The sequence below is a fragment of the Heterodontus francisci genome, chromosome 3 (assembly GCF_036365525.1).
Source record: "Heterodontus francisci isolate sHetFra1 chromosome 3, sHetFra1.hap1, whole genome shotgun sequence".
Classification (NCBI taxonomy): Eukaryota; Metazoa; Chordata; class Chondrichthyes; order Heterodontiformes; family Heterodontidae; genus Heterodontus; species Heterodontus francisci.
The window spans coordinates 161,701,850-161,727,894 of NC_090373.1; the positions used below are offsets into that span (position 1 = coordinate 161,701,850).

The 26,045-nt window shown below is 43.8% G+C and overlaps 1 protein-coding gene across 1 annotated transcript in view; it reads left to right on the top strand.

The window, feature by feature from the left end:
- Positions 1–26,045, top strand: part of LOC137367153 (coiled-coil domain-containing protein 162-like) — an 85,103-nt gene that overhangs the window by 22,149 nt on the left and 36,909 nt on the right. The window contains exons 4-10 of the mRNA XM_068028590.1: positions 1,810–1,948; positions 5,109–5,262; positions 8,574–8,669; positions 8,961–9,125; positions 10,584–10,807; positions 11,932–12,070; positions 17,917–18,037. Coding sequence (XP_067884691.1) covers positions 1,810–1,948; positions 5,109–5,262; positions 8,574–8,669; positions 8,961–9,125; positions 10,584–10,807; positions 11,932–12,070; positions 17,917–18,037 — 1,038 coding nt within the window. The remainder of the gene's footprint in view (positions 1–1,809; positions 1,949–5,108; positions 5,263–8,573; positions 8,670–8,960; positions 9,126–10,583; positions 10,808–11,931; positions 12,071–17,916; positions 18,038–26,045) is intronic.

The window sequence follows — 26,045 nt, forward strand, 5'->3', positions numbered from 1 at the left end:
AACGTTTTGGTGAAGCCACAGCTAGAGTATTGTGTCCAGTTCTGGTCACATCACTTTAGGAAGGATGTGAGGGTCCTTGAGAGGGTGCAGAGGAAATTTACCAGAATGGTTCCAGGAATGAGGGATTTTATCTACAAGGTTAGGTTGGAGAAGCTGGGGTTATTCTCCTTGGAGCAAAGGAGATTTGATAGAGGTGTACAAGATTCTGACAGGTTTGAATAAGGTAGACAAAGAAAAACTGTTCCCATTAGCTGATGGTACAAAGACTAGAGGGACACAGATTTAAGGTTTTGGGTAAGAGATGCAGAGGGGGTTTGAGGAAAATCTTTTTCATGCAATGAGTGGTAATAACCTGGAACTCGCTGCATACGAGGGTGGTGGAGGCAGAGACAATGATTTCAAAAGGAAATTGGATGAACACTTAAAGGAAATAAACTTGCAGGGCTATGGGGTAGAGCAGGGGAATGGGACTGACCGGATTGCTCTATGGAGAGCTGTCATGGACCTGATGGGCCGAATGGCCTCCTTCTGTGCCTTAAATGACTCTATTTTCTTTCCTCTTCTTCTGAAAGTACAGATTCATGTTGGGATGTAATACCAAGTGAACTTGACTGCTTCAAATGCTTTATCAAACTAGTCATTCTTCATGTGTGGACCAAGACCAATAATGTCAGCAGGCTATTTGATAGTGCCAAGACTAATCCTGTTCTTCCCCACCACCCAGAAACACCCACTTTTCATACAATGATCAGAAGTGGCAACCCAGCCTCATTTACCTCTTCCTTACTGAGCAGAACTGCCAATATGCTCGCTGAGATTCACCATAGTGATCAAACCTGGGACTTACATGGTCTTTATGGCTCTGTGCTACACCAGCCATTACTGGAACATGTGCACAAGTTTATAACTAGTATTGATAGATACCATATGACACTGGAAAAACCTGTTACTTATTTGAAATAATGATTATATGAAATAGAGAGTACACAGTGTATCAGGATAGATTGATTGGTGCAGGATTTATCTGCTGCAGCACAGATTTCTAGAGGCAGGCTCATGTAGATGGAATAAAATTTCCTCTGTTGACTTTAAGGAGTCCGAGGCAAAATAACATTACAGTCCCAATCCAGTCCCTAAGAAGCATAAGCCCACAGCACAAAACTACCTGAAAATGGCCCTACTAAGCTTCAAATTGGCAGCTCCACTCAGAGAAGGGAAAAATTGAAAAAACAGAATGATGGTACTTTCGTGCAGAGCAAGAGGTTTGTGCTGAAGCACATTTTGGAGCTTACTCTGCGTGTGTATATCCTCAGTATACTTGATCTGGGATTACTTAATGTTGATAGCGTGTTCCTGAAATGCAAACTGTTCCATTCCCCAGCTAAATCATCCCTCACCTGATGAACACAGATGACCATTCACACAGAAAGACAGTCAACTCATGCTTGTGGTTCCACCTAGATCTCAGCCTGTGCAGAGTGATGAGTGAGCATATGTGTGATTTTCACAGACCCCAGAAGAACACCCTTTCTTCTGCACTAGCATCGCATCTTTGGCAGAAAGCTTCGAACACGTCGGTTGACAACCATGCTTCTCAATCGGAGAATACTCTGCAACTTTGGAGAGAGGAGGGGAAAACTAGAATGAGGAATATATAAATAAACAAAATGAATAATGGGCATCATTATTTATGAATGATAAATAAGTGGCTTTCATGACCTACATGTCCAAGTATCATTCTGTGCTGTATTTCATAATGATTTTTGATCATCATGTATTTATATATTTTGGTGCTTCCTATTGGGACAGGTTCTGAGCTTCAGGAGATTCAGGCTCAGATAGATAACCTTCATAATCCACGCGATCCTGCCACAGTAGCTAAACTTCTCGTTCTCAAAAGAGAGGTCATGTTCTTGCAGTTTGATGCTGCTGTTCGCCATTTAATCAGGTAAAGGTTTTCTTTGTTGTTGAACATGTGCTATTTTGAATGGAAATTTTATTGCCGGTTAGTTATTGCAAGTTGTGGAGTTCCAGCTTCCCAACTAGATGATTGGAAATGTAATTCTTGGGGCTCTGAAGGACTTGCAGTTATATAGTGCCTTTCACAACCTCAGGATGTCCCAAAGTACTTTACAGCTGAAGAAATACTTTTGAAGTGTAGTCACTGCTGTTTTGTAGGAAATTTAATATAATTTGATTTAAATTTCTTAGAGTCATAGAGTGATACAGCACTGAAACAGGCCCTTCGACCCACTGAGTCTGTGCCGACCATCAACCACCCATTTATAATAATCCTACATTAACCCCTCTCACGTCCCCACCTTCCCTCAATTCTCCTACCACCTACTTACACTAGGGGCAATTTACAATGGCCAATTTACCTATCAACCTGCAAGTCTTTGGCATGTGGGAGGAAACCCACGCGGTCACAGGGAGAACTTGCAAACTCCACACAGGCAGTACCCAGAACCGAACCTGGGTTGCTGGAGCTGTGAGGCTGCGGTCTAACCACTGTGCCACCTGTAATTTAAATCTCAGTTCCACATTGGGATGAGTTCCATCGATTGTTCGAAGATAGGTAGTTCATGATGCACTTTGTGATGATCTTCAATTATGTGTGTGTATGCGATTTTTTTGGATGGATAAGTAATGGAATGAGAATGTTATACTGAGAACAGTATCTCTTCAACTGTTCAGCCTGTTTAACAAGAGTAATGCACAAAAAACAAATGATTTTAGGCTGTCTAGCTCTGTCTTACTGGCAGGTGAGTGATACATAGACTGCCCTGCTGTCAAGGAAAGAGAAAATCCCACACTAGTCCGCTCGTAATGAAAGCAGTTTCATGGAGCTGATTGAACATTTTTTACACTTAACTTTTTTCTCTCTCTCACATACTTATGCATTTACACCTACACATACACTTACACCTACTCACACACTTACACCTACACATACACTTACACCTACTCACACACTTACACCTACACATACACTTACACCTACTCACACACTTACACCTACACATACACTTACACCTCTCTTTCTCTTTGGCCTCCTTGTCTCGAGAGACAATGGGTAAGTGCCTGGAGGTGGCCAGTGGTTTGTGAAGCAGCGCCTGGAGTGGCTATAAAGGCCAATTCTAGAGTGACAGACTCTTCCACAGGTGCTGCAGATAAAATTGGTAGTCGGGGCTGTTACACAGTTGGCTCTCTCCTTGCGCTTCTGTCTTTTTTCCTGCCAACTGCTAAGTCTCTTCGACTCACCACGCTTTAGCCCCACCTTTATGGTTGCCCGCCAGCTCTGGCGATCGCTGGCAACTGACTCCCACAACTTGTGATCAATGTCACAGGACTTCATGTCGCGTTTGCTGACGTCTTTAGAGCGGAGACATGGACGGCCGGTGGGTCTGTTACCAGTGACGAGCTCGCTGTACAATGTGTCCTTGGGGATCCTGCCATCTTCCATGCGGCTCACATGGCCAAGCCATCTCAAGCGCCGCTGACTCAGTAGTGTGTATAAGCTGGGGATGTTGGCCGCCTCGAGGACTTCTGTGTTGGAGATACGGTCCTGCCACCTGATGTCAAGGAATCTCCGGAGGCAGCGAAGATGGAATGAATTGAGACGTCGCTCTTGGCTGATGTATGTTGTCCAGGCCTCGCTGCCATTGAGCAAGGTTCTGAGGACACAGGCTTGATACACTTGGACTTTTGTGTTCTGTGTCAGTGCGCCATTTTCCCACACTCTCTTGGCCAGTCTGGACATAGCAGAGGAAGCCTTTCCCATGCGCTTGTTTAATTCTGCATCGAGAGACAGGTTACTGGTGATAGTTGAGCCTAGGTAGGTGAACTCTTGAAACACTTCCAGAGTGTGGTCGCCGATATTGATGGATGGGACATTTCTGACGTCCTGTCCCATGATGTTACTCACACACTTACACCTACACATACACTTACACCTACTCACACACTTACACCTACACATACACTTATGTAAACACTTGAGCATGTGTAAGTAACACTAGAATCAATTTATTATTCAATGAATATTGCTATCACAGTTAGCATGAGTCAGCTGAAATAAATGGCCACAGTGACACCAGATGAAATCAAAAAGACTTGAAGGAGTAGTATCCTGTTTTCAAAACATGTAACTTGTCTTTATCTTTTCCTCACTTCTGTCTCTGAATCAGCTACGGTGATGTATGTGGTAATAAACTGATCATTTCAGTTCCTGCATGATTTTTTGTTGAGGAAATACAGCCAGACTAGAACATGATCTGTTTCATGATAGGAGGCCCAGCCAACATCCGACTAAACGAAACAGGGAGGCTATACTATAGATATTTTGTTGTTTTACATCAATAATAGAACCATTTTATTGGTGATTCACTACCAGAATATTAATATGCATCTGACAATTTAATCAGTGATACCTGAGTGTTTATTAGTTAGTAACATAATAGGAGAGTTCAGTTAATGACCTAAATCACAATATTGAACCTCAGGCAGTTTATATATGCCACTTGAGCCCAAAGATTAGTTTCTGGTCTTGATATCATTTTTGTTATCTATTATTATTTGTGTAATATATATCATTCTTTTCAATTAGTTTTTTTGATCCATTTTTCTGCTGATGGCAACTTTTGTTCTGATCCAGATTCTCAGCATGCTCCACAGATACTTATGATTTTTATAGTAAAGGAATTAATGCAGTTTTACTGAGAAATAATTTACAATATGCAGGTAATTATGCACCCTGCATAATTTTTGTTAAATTTAAATTCTCTTTCTCTCAAACACATATGTAAATAATTCTGCATTCAGACTATTATCTCATAAATATCGCCATCACCAGTAATATGTCACCTGGAATGAATGGTCACAGTTACGTGGCGTGCAATATAGATGTTTTATCTGATCTAATCGGATTGATTTGAGTACTGTTTGATTATCATGCTCAGTGTGTGTTGGAGAATAGTAAGCTGTATATTAAAAACTTCACATCCACAAATTGTCCTGTCTCACTGGCTGTGAATGAAATCAGCTGATGTGAAAGAGTTGTTGTATCTCCTGTGCTGAAAGCCATATATCTTTTTGCCTTTCTACAGGGAAACATTTCTGTCTGCTGGAAATGTGGCAGCATTTCAAACAGTGACAGACAGCATGTATCAAGCACTGCCAGCCATGAGTAACTCTGTAGTCAGCAGCCTGTATGGGTCATTGCTTCCTTTGCCACAGCCACTGGATGCATGGAGTCACAGGGTTAGTATAAGATGGGGATTAACCATGACTATCCTGAACTAAGATCAGTAAGAAGATTATTTTCAACACCTACATGCTTCTGACAGTCATCATTAGAAACTGTATCAGTTACAGTGTAGCCCCTAATTTGATACACAGGAACACAAAAACACAAGAAATAGGAGCATGAGTAGACCATATGGCCCATCGAGCCTGCTCTGCCTTTCAAAATGATAATGGTCGATCTTAGGCTTCAATTCCACTTTTCTGCCCGGTCGCCATATACCTTGATTCCCTGAGAGACCAAAAATCTGTCAATCCTAGCCTTATGGAGCATCCACAACCCTCTAGGGTAGAGAGTTCCAATGATTCACAACCCTTTGAGTGAAGTAATTTCTCCTCATCTCAGTCCTAAATGATCGGCACCTTATCCTGAGACTGTGTCCCCGGGTTTTAGATTCCCCAACCAGGGGAAACAATCTCTCAGTGCCTACCTTATCCAACCCCTTCAGAATCTGGTATGTTTCAATGAGATCTCCTCTCATTCTTCTAAACCCCAGAGAATATAGACCCAATTTACTCAGCATCTCATCATAGGACAACTCCCTCATCCCAGGGACCAATTTAGTGAACCTTTGCTGCACTGCCTCCAATTCAAGTATATCCAAGTATTGAAGGAGGTGGCTGTAAAGATAGTGGATGCATTGGTGATTATCTTCCAAAATTCTATAGATTCTGAAAAGGTTCCTGAAGACTGCGAAGTAACAAATGTAACCCCATGATTTAAGACGGGAGGGGGAGAGAAAATAGGAAATTACAGACCTGTTAGTTTGACGTTAGTAGTAGGGAAAATGTTAGAATCTATTATAAAGGATGTGATAACTAGACACTTAGAAAATAATGATATGATTGGCAGGATTTGCGAATTTATGAAAGGGAAGTCATGTTTGACAAACCTGTTGGAGTTTTTTGAGGAGTTTACTTGTAACATAGATAAAGGAGAACCAGTAGATGTGGTGTGTTTGGATTTTCAGAAGGCTTTTGATAAGGTCCCGCCCATGAGGTTAGTAAACAAAATTAGAGGACATGGGATTGGGAGTAATATACTGCTATGGATTGAGAATTGGTTAACAGACAGAAAACAGAGAGTACGAATAAATGGGTCATTCTCAGGATGGCAGGCTGTTATTAGTGGGGCACTGCAAGGATCAGTGCTTGGGCTACAGCTGTTTACAATCTATCAAATGTAATATTTTCAAATTTGCTGATGACACAAACCTAGGTGAGAATGTAAGTTGTGAGGAGGATGCAAGGAGGCTTCAAGGGGGACTTTGACAGGCTAAGTGAATGGGTAAGAACATGGCAGATGGAATATAAATGTGAATACGTGAGACGTTATCCACATTGGTAGAAAAATACAGAAAGACAGAGTATTTCTTAAATGGTGAGAGGTTGGGAAGTGTTAATGTCCAGAGGGACCTGGGTGTCCTCGTTCATAAGTCACTAAAAGCTGGCATGCAGGTGCAACAAGCAATTAGGAAGGCAAATTTTGGGCGGCACAGTGGCACAGTGGTTAGCACCGCAGCCTCATAGCTCCAGGGACCCGGGTTCAATTCCGGGTACTGCCTGTGCGGAGTTTGCAAGTTCTCCCTGTGACTGTGTGGGTTTTCGCCGGGTTCTCTGGTTTCCTCCCACAGCCAAAGACTTGCAGGTCCATCTGCTGGTTCCCCTTTATCTACCCTACTAGTTACATCCTCAAAAAATTGTAATAAATTTGTCAAACAGGATTTCCCTTTAATAAAACCATGTTGACTTGTTCTAATCATACTGTGCTTTTCTAAGTGCATTGTTAAGACTTCCTTAATAACAGTTTCCAGCATTTTCCCAATGACTGATAGAGTCATAGAGAGATACAGCACTGAAACAGGCCCACTGAGTCTGTGCTGACCAACAACCACCCATTTATACTAATCCTACATGAATCCCATATTTCCTACCACATCCCCACCATTCTCCTACCACCTACCTACACTAGGGGCAATTTACAATGGCCAATTTACCTATCAACCTGCAAGTCTTTGGCTGTGGGAGGAAACCAGAGCACCCGATGGAAGCCCATGCGGTCACAGGGAGAAGTTGCAAACTACACACAGGCAGTACCCAGAACCGAGCCCGGGTCGCAGGAGCTGTGAGGCTGCAGTGCTAATCACTGCGCCACTCTTGTTAGGCTAACTGGCCTGTAGTTCACTGTTTCTCTCTCCCTCCTTTCTTGAAAAGCAGTGTAACATTTGCCAACTTCCAATCTGATGAGACCATTCCTGAATCTATGAAATTTTGGAAAATCATATCACATCCACAATCTGTGCAGCTATCTCTTTTAGAACCCTAAGGTGTAGGCCATCAGGGCCTGGGGATTTGTCAAATTTTACTTCCTTACGTTGCTCCAATACTTTTTCTCTGCTGATATTAGTGTCATTAATTTCCTCACCTTAACCCCTAGGTTACCATCTATTTCTGGTATGACGCTTGTGTCTTCTTCTGTGAAGACAGACACAAAATATTTGTTCAATGCCTCTGCCATTTCCTTATTCCCCATGATAATTTCTCCTGTCTCTGCCTCTAAGGGGCCAACGTTTACTTTAGTTACTCTCTTCCTTTTTATTTACCTGTAAAAGCTCTTACAATCTGTTTTTACATTACTGGCTAGTTTACTCTCATTCTATTTTTTCCTTTTTTATCAACTTTTTGGTGGCCCTTTGCTGGTTTCTAAAACACTCCCTGTGCATTCCTATCCGGGACATTCCTATCTTACATAGAATTACATCAAGTCTACAGCACAGAAACAGGCCATTCGGCCAACTGGTCTGTGCCAGTGTTTATGTTCCACATAAGTCTCCTCCCACCCCTCTTTATCTAACCCTATCAGCATATCGTTTTATTCCTTTCTCCCTCATGTACTTATCTAGCTTCCCCTGTATAGTATGGTGCTGTCTGTTCTCAATTGTAAAATCCCAAAAGATACCTTGGTGGACTCTGTTGTGCTTTTTGGCATCCATGCAGAGAGCATGTTTAATGTGGGGTGCTTTATAATTGAAATATAACCAGAAAAAGTCAGAAACACTCCAGGTCCCGACGAAGGGTTATTAACCCGAAATGTTAATGTTACCTTCCTGTCCGCACAGATGCTGCCTGACCTGAACAGCGTTTCTAGCATTTCTGTTTTTATTTCAGATTTCCAACATCTGCAGCATTTTGCTTTTTATACTTCATAACTGAGCTGTGTTATTTCCAGCTCCTTTCTTCCATTATTGATCCAATATTTTCTGTTCTAGGCCCTTGCACTGTTTCCCTGGAGAACTTTCTTAGCAAGAGAAGGATTTGTCCCAGTGATGCTCGGCAACTTTCAAAGCATCGAGTATAGTGTGCAAGTAAGAGCATTAATTTAGTTTCATCTCCGCTATGAAGAGCACTTTAGCTGATGGTTTTCATTTTATATTGTATTTCGCAATTGTTGGGGATTTTGTATAATGGGTGTTAAGATAAATGACAGCCTGTGCAATGAGTGTCATTGATGTCTGATGACAGGTTAATGCTGTTGCAAGTGTGTCAAGAAATAAGTTGCAGACAATCACCAGAGAAACCTATGGCTGTGGTGTGGTGTTTCACCTCAATCTACAGAACTCGTTTTTCAGAAATGCTGCCATTTCTGTTTGACCCAGATGTGCCTGTGCAGACTGAATGATCGCGACCGGAGTGTTGCTAATGCTGAACTACTTGGTGTCTCTCTTTTGATGGAAGATGTGGTGCAGAATGGGAGTGAAGCTTTCCTGTTTGCGGAAAAGGCTGAGGAGCTACGGGATGAGTCAGTGATCAAAGATGAGCAGGTAAAATCTTTAGCAATTATATTTTGCAAAACTACATTCTTAACAGCAGGATATAAACTGGTGACATCATTGAGACAAATGTTAACCTAAGCTGCCCGACGGGAAGCTGACAGTTTTGGGTTGACCATTCAGTTTGCACACTGCCTGGTTTTACTTCCCGTTGACCTCTTTGGCCCTGCCAGACTGGGGAAAAGAAATAGGCAGCTGCCTGAAAAATGGGCCAAATTTATTTCAACAGAAGTTCTCGGGCTCTGGGACCTGTGCACCAGATTTCTCTGAGCAAAAGATTGCTCAGAGGCCCCTTCTACCAACTTTATGACTCTGGTCATTAGGACTCTAACAAGTGTCCCCAGCATCCAACGTTCAAATTGAACATGCGGCAAGTAATATGGCCCAGGCTGTATTTCCTCATTAAACGTTTATTTGCATGTGCTGGGCCACATATGGGCAGGTACATTTTAGCTTCTGGTCCAGGCTCCAGGAAATGGAGTGGGGCAGGAGAAGGGTGGAAACACAGTGGAGCACAGTTCCAAACTAGTCTCCGTTGTTGCCTCCCCAGATCAGCTGAAACATCAGTGACAGGTGGGAATATGGGGAACAGAAAATCTATGCCAGTATTCCCTTGCTCACAGTATCCATGGTTATCCACTGTACAGATGCGCACATTTAGGTTTTACATTTTGCTTTGCTTTTGCTTTGCTTGTCCGAAAGTGCACCAATAGGCATGCTGATATGAGAACAAAAAAAGAGATGTTCTTTCAGACATATTGTGAATGACCCTGAGAGTGTTCACATTCCAGGGTACATGTGAACTGTTTCCATTCATCTGTATTTGTTCGAAAATGATGAAAAACTAGGATGACTTGGAGGGATGCTTTTTTGGTGATATTCCGATATATTCTGTCTCGGAAGTGGTATTCTGACTACCTCACACAAGGATTTCCTGTTCTCGACTATTCTATCATTGAGAAGTATTGATTAGATGTCAGGCAGGTTGAGCAAGTCACCCTCAGCTGCTTTTGTGGACTTCTTTAACCAAATGGCTCCAGTGGAGACTCCTGGGAACAATTAAGCCCACCTGTCATCTCAGTCAAGGAAAGGCGGGTTGTATAGGGAGAGGGAGAAGGAGGGTGAATAAAGAAATATGAATAGTTGCAGACCTTTGTATCTATGTGTAGCGTTGCGATCTTTGTTGGTAATATCTTCTATAGATTTGTACAATCACAACCAAATGGACAGAGGACCACTCGCTCAGCTAACATTTAAAGCAGCGTAATCTCATTTTATTTCTATATTATGCTACAGGGAAGCAAACCATCTAGTTTGTAGCATCGAACACTACCCACCTCATGAAGACTCTCGGTTCGGCTGAAGTTGCCTATTTACTCTTGTACATGTGGATTCACTTGGCCCAAACGTGACTTCCTTACACCTTATCATTTTTGGTGTTTAACACAGGATGGTGCAGTTGAAGAAAAGGAAGATGGAGAACAATCCCCAGGCAACAAAATAGTAGCCTCTTTGAAAGCAAAGGAGCCTATATCAGTGTACATGGCGCTTAAATCCTTCTTGATATTGTGGAAACAACTTGAGGTGTTTAAGGAGGAATGGGGCAGGCAGAAGCTTGGTGTGGAGCACATCAACTCTGTGACCCTCTACAAACAGTTCTGCAAAGTTTATAGGTGAGAATGTTGAATGCAGAAAAAGAGAATGTTGCAATACATATGGATATTCTATCCTTCTTTAGTTTGCACTGGTTATACTATTCTACAATGTAAATTATATTCTGTTCTCTGATAAGTTGTTCTATGTGCTAGCAGGATGATTATTAAACATGCAATTCTTTAAAACTGAGGTTGTAATTACAGTCAAATATTTGTCAGGTTTATCTAGTCACCTGTGAGTTCAAGAGTTTGAGGCCATTCCACAGATTATATGATCGGGGGAGGGGTAACATTTTTGGGAATGGAACGTCGAAGAATTAATGTAACCTGTGTAAGAGAATTTGGGCATCTTCACATAAATTCTCAACTAGACTTAAACTGAAGGTTTAGATCACCATGCACATACAGGATTAATATTGCATTGCATGTTCATTACTGTGAACAGGGACCCAAGACTCCCTACCAACTCTCTGCTACCCAGTTTACTATCACGTATCCTCAGAAGAGGCCAGCATCAGTGCTGAAAAACCCTATTATCACAGCAGGATGCTCAGGTCTGAAAATCCCTCAGGTCAATCAGCCCTATTCTCAATCTGTTGCAATGAGGAGCTCCTAGAGGGAGTTGCCTTGTATGAATTTAGAGCTTAGCATGAAAAGGATCCATCGGACGATACCATCTCCTCCATAATGGCCAGATTGAATCTTTCAATCCATCAATTATTTGGCAGATTTACCTTTTTTCATTGTGGCAGTCTGTGCTACCTCCAGATGAGACAATACCTCCAGACACTACTTTGCTGATTCTAGCATAAGCAATCCCTCTCAAACTCTTGCTCCATTCCCTAACAGTTTCCTAAAGATATCACTCCACTCTATGCTCAGGTCCATGAAAATAGGTAGCAGAGAAAAACTGAAAGGAACCTTGGAGCAAGTCCTAGGCTGTCAATTATTCAAGGAGGAATGGTGAGGAGTATAGAGCCAAAACGTTATTGTAATAAGTAATCCCTAGCCTATTGTGTTTAGAGCTTCCACATCAATAAGCACTGGATGCAGTGCAATGGATATAACTATCTCGTCACTTAGCAGTAAGTTTGTTTTTATCAGTGGTATCAATGAAACTGAACACTTTGCCCTCTTTCTAGATTGGAAATCATGTACCCAGCTATGAAAGAAATAACCTGTCGGTTAGGTATGGAAGATGAGTATGAAAGAATGATGATGGACAACCAACCACTGCTCCCACCAAAGGGGACATCAGAAGTGGAAATAAAAACTCGACAGGTATGTTGGGCGCATCTCAGTAAAGGCCTAATTTTGTTTAAATACTTTTCATCAGGCATGATTTTTCCAAAAGTTCTCTGGGTTCTGGAAAGGTCCCAGCAGATTGGAAAACCGCAAACCTCTGTTCAAGAAAAGAGGGAGACAGAAAGCAGGAAACTGTAGACCAGTTAGCCTAACATCTGTTATTGGGAAAATGCTAGAATCCATTATTAAGGAAGTAGTAGCAGGACCTTTAGAAAATCATGACACAATCAGGCAGAGTCAACATGGTTTTATGGAAGAGTAATCATGTTTGCCAAATTTATTAGAGTTCTTTGAGGATGTAACAAGCAGGGTGGATAAAGGGGAACCAGTAGATGTAGTGTATTGGATTTCCAAAAGGCATTCGATAGGAGCCACATAAAAGGTTACTACACAAGAGCTCATGGTGTTGGGAGTAATATATTAACAAGGATAGTGGATTGGCTAATTAATAGCAAACAATGAGTTGGGATAAATTGGTCATTTACAGGTTGGCAAACTGTAACTAGAGGAGTGGACAGGGATCAATGCTGGGGCCTCAACTATTTACAATCTATATTAATGTCTAGGATGAAGGGACTGAGTGTATTTTAGCCAAATTTGCAGATAGTACAAAGCTAGCTGGGAAAGCAAGTTGTGAGGAGGACACAAAGTGTCTACAAAGAGTTATAGATAGGTTAGGTGAGTGGGCAATATTCTGGCAGACAGAGTATAATATGGGAAAATGCGAGGTTCATTTAATTGGAGAGAGACTACAGAATGTTGCAGTATTGAGGGATCTGGGTGCCCTTGTACATGAATCACAAAAAGTTAGCATGCAGGTATAGCAAGTAATTAGGAAGACAAATGGAATGTTGGCCTTTATTGCAAGAGGGATGGATAAAAGTAGGGAAGTCTTACTACAACCAAACAGGGTGTTGGTGAGACCACACCTAGAGTACTGTGGACAGTTTTGGTCTCCTAACTTAAGGAGATATATACTTGCATTGGAAGCAGTTCAGAGAAGGTTCACTTGGCTGATTCCTGAGATGAAGGGGTTGTCTTATGAGGGAAGATGAGCAGGTTGGGCCTATAATCATTGGAGTTTAGAAGAATGAGAGGTGATCTTATTGAAACATATAAGATTCTGAGGGGGCTTGACAGGGTAGCTGCTGAGAAGATGTTTCTCCTCATGGGGGAATCTAGAACTAGAGGGCACAGTTTCAAAATAAGTGGTCTCCCTTTTAAGATGGAGATGAGGAGGAATTGCTTCCCTGAGAGGGTTATTAATCTTTGAAATTCTCTACCACAGAGAGCAGTGGAGGCTGGGTCTTTGAATATATTCAAGGCCAAGTTAGACATATTTTTGATTGACAGGGGAATCAAGGGTTATGGGCAGCAGGCTGGAAAGTGGACTTAAAGCCACAATCAAATCAGTCATGATCTTATTGAATGGTGGAGTAGACTCGAGGGGCTGAATGGCCAACTCCTCCTATTTCTTATGATCTTATGATCAAAGAATTCCCCCCAAACAGTTATGTTTTTATGTTGTCATCACTGCTTTTTATGTAATGCAATCGCCGCTGCCAGAATTTTTATCAATGCTTCCACTGCTGACAGGAAACATGGCTGTCTCCACATTTTATTGCTGGCTAGTGGGCCCACACAGCTCTACTATGTTACGACTGAGGTGGGAGGAGTGCACTCTTTATTTTAGTCCCTTTTCTCCACAGGTCACAACATATATTTTAAATTTTCCCACTTACCGATACAATCATATACTTTATTTTCCCAGAATAAAACACACTAGCCAGGTTTCTTCAATGAACAACAAAATTATCGGTTTATTATAAAAACATGTCTTGACTAGCAATGAAGTAAAGCATAAACACACAGATTGAAATTTTAAAGTCCCCTTTTTACCTTAGCCCCTCACACACACACACACACACACACATATATATACATACACCGGTTAACTGGAAAAAATAAAAGGGATTTTGGTTCAGAGCTCTGTTACAGACAAAAAAAACACTTGGTGCTGAATTTTTCTAGCCCCTCGATGTCGGGGGTCACGTCGAGGGGGCCCGTAAAATACTTGAGGGATTGGCCCGCTACAACCCCCGATGCCAAGAAGGCCCTGTCGCATATTACTGGCGACAGCGAAGCCTCGGTGTGGTTGGCGCCTTCACTTAAATATTAAAATTAATTTCAAAAATGCAGATGAACCTACCTGGTCCTAGCAACTGTCCCACGCCGATATTATAGATGCTGGCCGCAACTCACGCGCGACACTGGTGGGTAACCAAGTTCAGGGGGAAAAGGTCACATTGGGAGTAATGTTTTATGTGATGGGAAAGGCCCAGAAATAAAGTGAGTGGTCATTGGGAGGCAGTAGAGGAGCTTTCAACTTTTTTTTAGAAATCAATTTGAAATCAATTTCTCTTTAAAAATGTTAATTCAATGGTAGGGCTTGAAGCTCTTTAAAAATGGTGCCAGCGCCTGCAAGGAGGTGCCGGACGCGTTGCCAGGGACACAGCATCCGCCCTCTATGTCAACGGGGCGGCTGCATGCCACCATCAGAGTGCACCGCCGTGAACCCTTCGGCTGAATACTTGCTCACTCCTAAAGAAAACAGCAGATGAGATATATTGTGTTCCAAAACTGGCATACAGTCTAACGTCCGAGTACACATAGATGGGTCACTGAGATGGGGGAGGTGGACGTGTAGTGGTAATGTCACTGGACTAGTAATCTAGAGGCCCTGGTCTATGCCCTGGGGACATGGGTTTGAATCCCACCATGGTAGATGGCGAAATTTGAATTCAATTAATAAAATCTGGAATTAAAAGCTAGGTGACCATGAAATCATTGCCGATTGTTGTAAAAACCCATCTGGTTCACTAATGTCCTTTAGGGAAGGAAATCTGCCAACCTTACCTGGTCTGGCCTACATGTGACTGCAATGTGGTTGACTCTTAAAATGTCGTCTGAAATGGCCTAGCAAGTCACTGAGTTCAAGGGTAATGGGTAATAAATGCTGGCCAGCGATGCCCACATCCCACGAATGAATATAAAAAACAGTTCTTTTCAGGCGACGTTGAGAACCAATCGAGCAGGCTTTTCCTTAACGACAGGAGACCAGATGAATTGACACAGTGGACTTCTCAGGGTCTTTTAGAGGTGCTGGAAAGTGAGCTGAGTTGTGGTCTTCTCTCCTTCCTTGACACTTCTTCAGCAGCAGACTAATTTTATCTTGTTCCAGAAGGTAAAACACACTGACACTACAACCAAAAGCTTGCAAGTTTTCTGCCTTCTCAGGTGCAGATGCTGCTCCCAGGCTTGTGCTATCAAGGGGTGCGCGACTGACATCCTTGCCCACATCTTCCCCTGTTACCAGGGTTTCTGTTCTATTTTTACCTTGAGTCATGTGACAACCAGTAAACATTGTTGCCAAACTAGTTCTTTCAGCACCCTCTTGATGACCTCTTGAAAAATAACTGGTCCGACATTTATTCAGTTCGACTATGAATTCCTCAAAAAATATCTTAACAAAAAAAAAAGAATCACTTCCATAACAACTGTTACTCATTTAATTCCTGGAATTGTATTATTTATTTAATTCCTGACTTCAGTATTATTTATTGCATTCTGTAGCTTTGATTCCTACTGATAAGTTCAACCAGCTGTGTTCTTGCAGGGAGTCAAAGGATACATAATTTTAGAACAGAGTTCTTTAATTAAATAAATAAATCTAAATTGAGCGGGCAGGCCAGCATGAGTTCAAAAATTAGAGAAATAACTTTGAACTCATTTCATTAATTAAACTGAGTTGCAATATAACACAGGGCGGCACAGTGGCGCAGTGGTTAGCACCGCAGCCTCACAGCTCCAGCGACCCGGGTTCAATTCTGGGTACTGCCTGTGTGGAGTTTGCAAGTTCTCCCTGTGTCTGCGTGGGTTTTCTCCAGGTGCTCCGGTTTCCTCCCACAAGCCAAAAGACTTGCAGGTTGGTAGGTAAATTGGCCATTGTAAATTGCCACGAGTATAGGTAGGTGGTAGGGAAATATAGGGACAGGTGGGGATGTGGTAGGAATATGGGATTAGTGTAGGATTAGTATAAATGGGTGGTTGATGGTCGGCACAGACTCGGTGGGCCGAAGGGCCTGTTTCAGTGCTGTATCTCCAAACACTAAACTTCAGGATGTCCCAAAACATTTACAGCCAATCAAGTACTTTTGAAGCATAGTCACTCTTGTAATGTAGCAGCCATGTTCCCACAAACAGCAATGTAGAATGTAAATAACCAGATACATGTTGGCCAGGACTCTGGGAAAACTCACTAACTCTTCTTAGAATAGTGCCATAGAATATTTTAGGTCATCTGCTCGGGAAGACAGGAACTTAGTTTAACATCACAATAGAAAGACAGCACCTCTGATAGTTTTTTTTATTCGTTAATGGGATGTAGGTGTTGCTGGCCGGGCCAGCATTTATTGCCCATCCCTAATTGCCCTTGAGAAGGTGGTGGTGAGCTGCCTTCTTGAACCACTGCAGTCCATGTGGGGTAGGTTCATCTACAATGCTGTTAGGAAGGGAGTTCCAGGATTTTGACCCAGTGACAGTGAAGGAAGGGCGATCGTGTTCCAAGTCAAGATGGTGTGTGGCTTGGAGGTGGTGGTGTTCCCATGTATCTGCTGCCCTTGTCCTTCTAGGTGGTAGAGGTCGCAGGTTTGAAAGGTGCTGTCTAAGGAGCCCTGGTGCATTGCTGCAGTGCGTCTTGTAGATGGTACACAAGCTGCCTCTGTGAGTCGGTGGTGCAGGGAGTGAATGTTTGTGGATGGGGTGCCAATCAAGTGGGCTGCTTTGTCCTGGATGGTGTTGAGCTTCTTGAGTGTTGTTGGAGCTGCACCCATCCGGGCAAGTGGAGAGTATTCCATCACACTCCTGACATGCAGTTTGTAGATGGTGGACAGGTTTTGGGGAGTCAGAAGGTGAGTTGCTTGCTGCAGGATTCCTAGCCTCTGACCTGCTCTTGTAGTCACGGTATTTATATGGCTACTCCAGTTCAGTTTCTGGTCAATGGTAACCCCCAGAATGTTGATAGAGGGGTATTCAGCGATCGTAATGCCATTAAATATCATGGGGAGATGGTTAGATTCTCTCTTGTTGGAGATGGTCATTACCTGGCACTAGTGTGGCGTGAATGCTACTTGCCACTTAATCAGCCCAAGCTCAACAATGCACTGAATGCTCGGCTAGATTACGTGCTTAGATTTGAACACATAACCTTCTGATTCAGAGATAAAAGTGCTGCCACTGAGCCATAGCTGACACTTAGATGGGCTTGGGACTTTTTTCATCTAGCTGTTGATGTCCCCTGTTGCAGCCTCAGTCATGGTCTCTAACTCTCTCCTTTCATCAGCTCCTCACACCATTGCCTAGCAACAGGTCCTGAGATAGAAATTGGTAGTTTAGTAAATGGTCATATGTGAGGACCTTCCAGTGATTTGGGGAGAGAGGCACAAAAGAGAAGAGGCTTACATAAAGATTAATAGTGAGAAAAGAGTTAGGCACTCATTGAGAGATTGAAATATTACAGTAAGAGTGACATTTATACAGACAATGACAGAGGGAGGGCATAAAAAGTACAGAACAGGAAAGAAGCAGAGAAACAGCTATAAGCAGAAAGGCACAATTTTGTTGTCTGTAAAGCAACATAATGGGAATTCTACAAATAATTTTATGCAGGCTATAATGAGGTTTCTTCCGGTCTTCAGTGCTTCTACAAGAATTCAAAACAAAAAGTCAAATGAAAGTTGAAATAAATTACTGCTTTTTTCCAGCTGCATAAAATACTTGAAAGCATGGAATGTTACATGATCCATGAACTTCAGAAGAAAATCTCAAAGGAGATGACACTTGTTATATCAGAAAGAGCCAGAGGAGAAGCAGCTCTGCCAATAGGTAAAGAGTGGCACATTCATTAAAAGGCTGGTACTTCCTCACTTGCATAATTTACTGTTTTGTCAAGAAAGTAAAATGAAGCCCTTATGATATAAATAAAAGCAAAATACTGCAGATGCTGGAAATCTGAAATAAAAACAAGAAATGCTGGAAATACTCAGCAGAGCAGTTCTGATGAAGGGTCACCGACCTGAAACGTTAACTCTGCTTCTCTCTCCACAGATGCTGCCAGACCTGCTGTGTATTTCCAGCATTTCTTCTTTTTATATCCCTTACAATATAAATTTTACTTTGCAAATAATTGGTTTTAATCTTATGATGTCTACCAGTTCTATGAGATAATTTTACTGTGGTAATGAAATTGAAGGAAAAGCTGCACAGAAAAGCATTTCAAAATTCACTAGAGACATCTAGTGGTAGCTAATTGGTACCTCATTAGCAATTTTCCTTTCTGCCCCTTGATGGCAGACATTGACCTAAATTAAAACCTAGCAACATTGAATACTAATAATGGTGACATGTTACTGGTATCTGGCGGTGTTAAGGATCTTAAATTTTAAATCCATCCTCTCAGGATTGGAATCAATCTTGGGACAATTACTTTGCTGCTTTCACCTTCAGATTTTATTTTCAAAGGGACCCAATCCATGTATTACCCTAAAGGACACCCACTGTGCTTTGCTCTTGCAGGCACCTGAGGTTTTGGAGAGCCATTAACCTCCCTCCTCCCTCCACCCCCCTTTCTGGGAGTCCATCTGAAAAATGCTAATAGAAGTGATGAAAGTTTGTTGTCATTAGCATTATGTTGATCAAGCTGCCACAGTGCCAGCAGCAAAGCCACTGCTGAAATAAATTTGAGGCATTAGCTCCAATTTAAATTTTGCAATGCACTGGTGGGCATGTCGGATAGCGTGCAGTAAGAGCAGCAGTTCCCATCCACTCAATGACTTCGGGTGTGCTGTAGGCTTGGATGACACAATCTGAACCGTAGTATTTAAAGGGACACTTCAAACATGCAAGTTAAAGGAGCTGGGTTTTGGAAAGAAAAGAGAAGCAAGAAGCAGCATGGATTCTAGATGGGCAAAGGCTGCACCTCCTTTCAGTGATACCTCCCTGGATTCTAGATGGGCAAAGGCTGCACCTCCTTTCAGTGATACCTCCCTGGATTCTAGATGGGCAAAGGCTGCACCTCCTTTCAGTGATACCTCCCTGGATTCTAGATGGGCAAAGGCTGCACCTCCTTTCAGTGATCCCTCCCTGGATTCTAGATGGGCAAAGGCTGCACCTCCTTTCAGTGATACCTCCCTGGATTCTAGATGGGCTAAGGCTGCACCTCCTTTCAGTGATACCTCCCTGGATTCTAGATGGGCAAAGGCTGCACCTCCTTTCAGTGATACCTCCCTGGATTCTAGATGGGCAAAGGCTGCACCTCCTTTCAGTGACACCTCCCTGGATTCTAGATGGGCAAAGGCTGCACCTCCTTTCAGTGACACCTCCCTGGATTCTAGATGGGCAAAGGCTGCACCTCCTTTCAGTGATACCTCCCTGGATTCTAGATGGGCTAAGGCTGCACCTCCTTTCAGTGATACCTCCCTGGATTCTAGATGGGCAAAGGCTGCACCTCCTTTCAGTGATACTTCCCTGGATTCTAGATGGGCAAAGGCTGCACCTCCTTTCAGTGATACCTCCCTGGATTCTAGATAGGCAAAGGCTGTGCCTCCTTTCAATGATACTTCCCTGGATTCTAGATAGGCAAAGGCTGCACCTCCTTTCAGTGATACCTCCCTGGATTCTAGATGGGCAAAGGCTGCACCTCCTTTCAATGATACTTCCCTGGATTCTAGATGGGCAAAGGCTGCACCTCCTTTCAATGATACTTCCCTGGATTCTAGATAGGCAAAGGCTGTGCCTCCTTTCAGTGATACTTCCCTGGATTCTAGATGGGCAAAGGCTGTGCCTCCTTTCAATGATACTTCCCTGGATTCTAGATAGGCAAAGGCTGTGCCTCCTTTCAATGATACTTCCCTGGATTCTAGATGGGCAAAGGCTGCACCTCCTTTCAGTGATACCTCCCTGGATTCTAGATAGGCAAAGGCTGCCCCTCCTTTCAGTGATACCTCCCTGGATTCTAGATAGGCAAAGGCTGTGCCTCCTTTCAGTGATACCTCCCTGGACATGCTGCTGGCAGTTGTGATGAATTGGAGAGAAATATTGTTCCTACCAACAGAAGTAAAAAGTCTGCAGCGGAGATCAAGAAGGCCTGGTTGGAGGTAGTGGAAGACGAGGAGCAGGAGAATGCTGCCACGATCCTGAATTCAGTGCAGAAAGCGCTTTTATGACCTAAGCAGGTCAGGAAATGGTGAGTGCAGTGGCACGTTTACCTATATCCTGCAGTGCACATCATACCACCCCCTCACTCTGCCTTCTCAAGCCTACTCCATCACACCACTTCTCACACTCACTCACCTTGCAGGTGTACCCATCCTTCTCTATTGATGCACATCCTCACATCCACATCTATCCATCCACCACTCCCACTCACCCTCATCCTTATGCAATTTCATGTCTCTCCCTCATAGTCACCTTCACCAAATGTACTCCATCTATTAGATGGACACATGCGATTACAGTCACTCATATGCCTCTTGTTTCCCTCCCTGCATGAAAACCACAGAACACCAGGGAGAGGGAGAGAACCAAAAGAGACCCTCCAACCTCTCACAAATGGCAAGTGCAGAGGAGAAGGAGGCACTGGAGATAATGGAGTTATCGTGTCTCTGGCTGTTAGAGATGGGGAGACACCAGCCACCTGGTGACACAATTAAATATAAGCCACCTACATGTCATAAAGCACTCAATCACATTGATCTGATTTCAATAATGAGTGAAATGTGATCAACTTCATAATGATAACTTGCAACATGTTCTTACCTTGGCCAGTTAATTCATGTCTTTTATCTCTGACAGGGGTTGGTGGATGTGGCCAACTACAAGGTTCGGAGGAGCTGAGTCCTACTGAGGGTGCACAGTCACAGGACTCACTCAGAACATGCACCAGCACAGATGCTCACACCTTGGTGGGACCAGTAAGACAGATAGCTGGCTTTTCACCTGGTGACACACTTCGGAAGTGAGCAAGAGCCGTCAGTGCTGGCAGGGACAGCATTGGAGAGCCCACGTCAGACGGCATAGCTGTCTTCAAGCTCTGCTCAACTGGAAATAGATGACGTACCTTGGGGGCTGTCGACGAACAGGAGCTAACTCTATAAGCACAAACAGGCCTTCAAAGTGGACCTAGCATGATTGCAGAGAGATTTGAGGAGCCAATCTCAGACATGGGGTGAGGGGGGTGGGTGGGAAGAGATGGTGTGCACGGGGTGGGAGGGTGATGTCTCAGGCATTTGAGATGATTTGCTCTTCCATAAATCAACACTGTGCGATGTTGTGCAGAGCACAGCAAACCACAACCATTCTGGTGACCCTGGCCGGTACATACTGAAGGGCAGCTCCAGTTCTGACCAGGCACTTGAAGAGCATCTCAATGGCCTTTTCAGTGATACATTTGGTGGTGATTTGGCTTTCATTGTAGGGCTGTTGGGTTTCAGTGGTGTTTTTCTGACCCACAGTGGTGACTTTGACAGCAACTGGTAACGCGAGGCCACCAGGTACTGCAGGCAGCAGGTCTTCTTCGAGGAGGCTGCATATGTCTTCTTCGAGGAGGCTGCATATGTCTGCTGCTACCTGACATGACATCCTGAGCCTCCTTACACACTGGTGTTCAGACAAATCAAGAAGATTGAGCCTCTGCCTGTAAACCCTGTTTAGTGGGTAGTGCCTCCTGCGAGCTGCATCTCTATGCTGGTCCCCTGTCTGCTGGCCCACCCTCTGTTGGTCTCCTGTCTGGTGTATTTTTTTTTTATTTGTTCGGGGGATGTGATCATCGCTGACTAGGCCAGCATTTATTGCCCATCCCTAATTGCCCTTGAGAAGGTGGTGGTGAGCTGCCTTCTTGAACTGCAGCGGTCCTTGGGGTGTAGGTACACCAACAGTGCTATTAGGAAGGGAGTTCCAGGATTTTGATCCAGTGACAGTAAAGGAACGGCAATATAGTTCCAAGTCAGGATGGTGTGTGGCTTGGAGGGGAACTTGCAGGTCGTGTTCCCATGCATCTGCTGCCCTTTTCCTTCTAGGTGGTAGAGATCACAGATTTGGAAGGTGCTGTCGACGGAGGTGCATTGCTGCAGTGCATCTTGTAGATGGTACACACTGCTGCCACTGTGCGTCAGTGGTGGAGGGAGTGAATGTTTGTAGATGGGGTGCCAATCAAGTGGGCTGCTTTGTCCTGGATGGTGTTGAGCTTCTTGAGTGTTGTTGGAGCTGCACCCATCCAGGCAAGTGGAGAGTATTCCATCACCTTCCTGATTTGTGCCTTGTAGATGATGGACAGGCTTTGGGGAGTGAGGAGGTGAGTTACTCATTGCAAAATTTACAACCTCTGACCTGCTCTTGTAGCCACAGTATTTATGTGTCTGGTCCAGTTCAGTTTCTGGTCAATGGTGATAATGTTGATAGTGGGGATTCAGTGATGGTAATGCCATTGAACGTCATGGGGTGATGATTAGATTCTCTCTTGTTTGAGATGGTCATTGCCTGGCACTTGTGTGGCGCGAATGTTACATGCCACTTATCAGCCCAAGCCTGGATATTGTCCCGGTCTTGCTGCATTTCTACATGGACTGCTTCAGTATCTGAGGAGTCACGAATGGTGCTGAACATTGTGCAATCATCAGCGAACATCCCCACTTTTGACCTTCTGATGGAAGGAAGGTCATTGATGAAGCAGCTGAAGATGGTTGGGCCTAGGACACTACCCTGAGGAAATTCTGCAGTGATGGCCTGGGACAACCACAGTCATCTTCCTTTGTGGTAGGTATGACTCCAACCAGCGGAGAGCTTTCCTGCTGATTCCCATTGACTCCAGTTTTGCTAGGGCTACTTGATGTCATACTCAGTCAAATGCTGCCCTGATGCCAAGGGCAGTCACTCTCACCTCGCTCTGGAATTCAGCTCTTTTGTCCATGTTTGGACCAAGGTTGTAATGAGGTCAGGAGCTGCGTGGCCTTGGTGGAACCCAAACTGAACCTCAGTGAGCGGGTTATTGCTGAGCAAGTGCCACTTGATAGCACTGTTGATGACCCCTTCCGTCACTTTACTGATGATTGAGAGTAGACTGATAGGGCAGTAATTGGCTGGGTTGGACTTGTCCTGGTTTATGTGCACAGGACAAACCTGGGCAATTTTCCACATCTGTGATGCTGGGGACCTTAGGAGGAGGCTGAGATGGATCCTCCACTTGGCACCTGGCTGAAGATTGTTGCAAATGCTTCAGCCTTGTCTTTTGCAATGATGTGCTGGGCTCCCCCATCATTGAGGATGGGAATATTTGTGGAGCCTCCTCCTCCTTTCAGTTGTTTAATTGTCCACCACCATTCATGACTGGATGTGGCAGGACTGCAGAGCTTAGATCTGATCCGTTGGTTGTGGATCGCTTAGCTCTGTCTATTGCATGCTTCTTCTGCTGTTTGGCATGCAAGTAGTCCTGTGTTGTAGCTTCACCAGGTTGACACCTCATTTTGAGGTATGCCTGGTATTGCTCCTGGCATGCCCTCCTGCACTCTTCATTGAACCAGGTTGGTCTCCTGGCTTGATGGTAATGGTAGAGTGGGGGATATGCTGGGCCATGAGGTTACAGATTGTGGTTGAATACAATTCTGCTGCTGCTGATGGCCCACAGCACCTCATGGATGCCCAGTTTTGAGTTGCTAGATCTCTTCAAGATCTATCCCATTTAGCATGGTGGCAGTGCCACACAATACAAAGGAAGATATCCTCAATGTGAAGATGGGATTTCGTCTCCACAAGGACTGTGTGGTGGTCACTCCTACCAATACTGTCATGGACAGATGCATCTGCGGCAGGTAGATTGGTGAAGACGAGGTCAAATAGGTTTTTTCCCTCTTGTTGGTTCCCTCATCAACTGCTGCAGACCCAGTCTAGCAGCTATGTCCTTTAGGGCTCAGCCAGCTTAGTCAGCAGTAGAGCTACCGAGTTGCTCTTGGTGATGGACATTGAAGTCCCCCACCCAGAGTACATTTTGTGCCCTTGCTACCCTCAGTGCTTCTTCCAATTGGTGTTCAACATGGAGGGGTACTGATTCATCAGTTGAGGAAGGGTAGTAGGTGGTAATCAGCAGGAGGTTTTCTTTCCCATGTTTGACCTGAGACTTCATGAGGTCCGGAGTCCATGTTGAGGACTCCCAGGGCAACTCCCTCCCGACTGTATATCACTGTGCCACCACCTCTGGTGGGTCTGTCCTGCCTGGTGGGACAGGACATACCCAGGGATGGTGATGGTGGTGTCTGGGACATTGTCTGTAAGTTATGGTTCCATGAGTCCAACTATGTCAGGCTGTTGCTTGACTAGTCTGTGGGATCGGTCTCCCAATTTTGGCACAAGCCCCCAGATGTTAGTAATGAGGACTTTGCAGGGTCGACAGGGCTGGATTTGCCATTGTTGATTCCAGTGCCTTGGTCGATGCCAGGTGGACGTTCCAGTTTCATTCCTTTTCTTAGACTTTGTAGCAGTTTGATACAACTGAGTGGCTTGCTAGGCCATTCAGAGGGCATTTTAAGAGTCAGCCACATTGCTGCTGACTCTGGTGGTTTCCCTCTCTGCTGGTCCCCTCTCTGCTGTGAGCAGTGACTGCTGTGAGTACTGTTGCTAGTATCATGCAGACCCTCACCTGCCAAGAATGAGGCATATTAATTTTGTCATATGAACATTGATTTTTAAACTGTTGCTGGAGTGAAGAAAGGACTTGTTTAAAAAAAATCACCAGATACTTGGCTGGAAAAACATTTGCATACTAACAGACAGTCCTTTGAGAGGCATAGGACTACTCCCTGGTCCACTTAGCCCAAAATGGACTGTGATCACCAGACACTGAAGGTGAGGAAGCTCACATTCCAGGATGACTGCTAAGATGGCAGAATCCACAAACAGAAGTGGTCAAACCAACTAGTCACATGACTAAAATAAAAGCAAAATACTGCGGATGCTGGAAATCTGAAATAAAAATGATGAAGGGTCACTGACCCGAAACGTTAACTCTGCTTCTCTTTCCACAGATGCTGCCAGACCTGCTGAGTGATTCCAGCATTTCTTGTTTTTATTATAGTCACATGACTAACCTGCTGGGAAACCTGGGGTTTTTGAATTGTGCCACATAACTGAACAAGGAAGCCTTTCTCTCACTCTCTCTCTTTCTCCCATGCCAACGGACCAACGGAAGACTTGTAAAGTTCAAGAGAGAAAAGATTCCAACCTCGAAACAGGTTGAAGCATGCACTGGGCCCCAGTGAATTGCAAGTCTGACCGGCAACCAAAGACTCCACATCGAACTCAAAGGACAGTAAAATAGAAACCCATCTATTGTCTCAAACTTTTCCCCTTTATTCTTTTCTATTTTTCTGTCTCTATCTGCGCATGCATGCAAACATGGTCGCATGGCATTTTCGTAGTCGGTAACCAGATTAGAGTTTAAGATGAATAAACTTCTACCTTTCTTGTTTAAAATATAAGAAAACCTGTCTGAATTGCTTTCTTTGCCTTACAATTGGAAAGTGGTGAACAAGGATTCACTAAAACATGTTTTTTTTTAAAGTTAAACACTGTTATGGTTAAACCAGACGAAGGCTGAGAGGGAACCCCTGGACCTCTTTCACCTGGTCATAAAACTGGTCATCTTGGTCCTCATATGAGGTCTAAACCACAACAATACAAACACCACCCAATCTGATTTAATAGAGCAAACCTCCAAAGTGCAGAAAGTAACCTCTAAATTGTACAACTAACCTCTCACCAACAGTACTGTAGGAATATATAGGAAGGAGTAGACCATTTAGGCCCTCAAGCCTGTGCTACCATTCAATGTGATTGTGGTTGATCT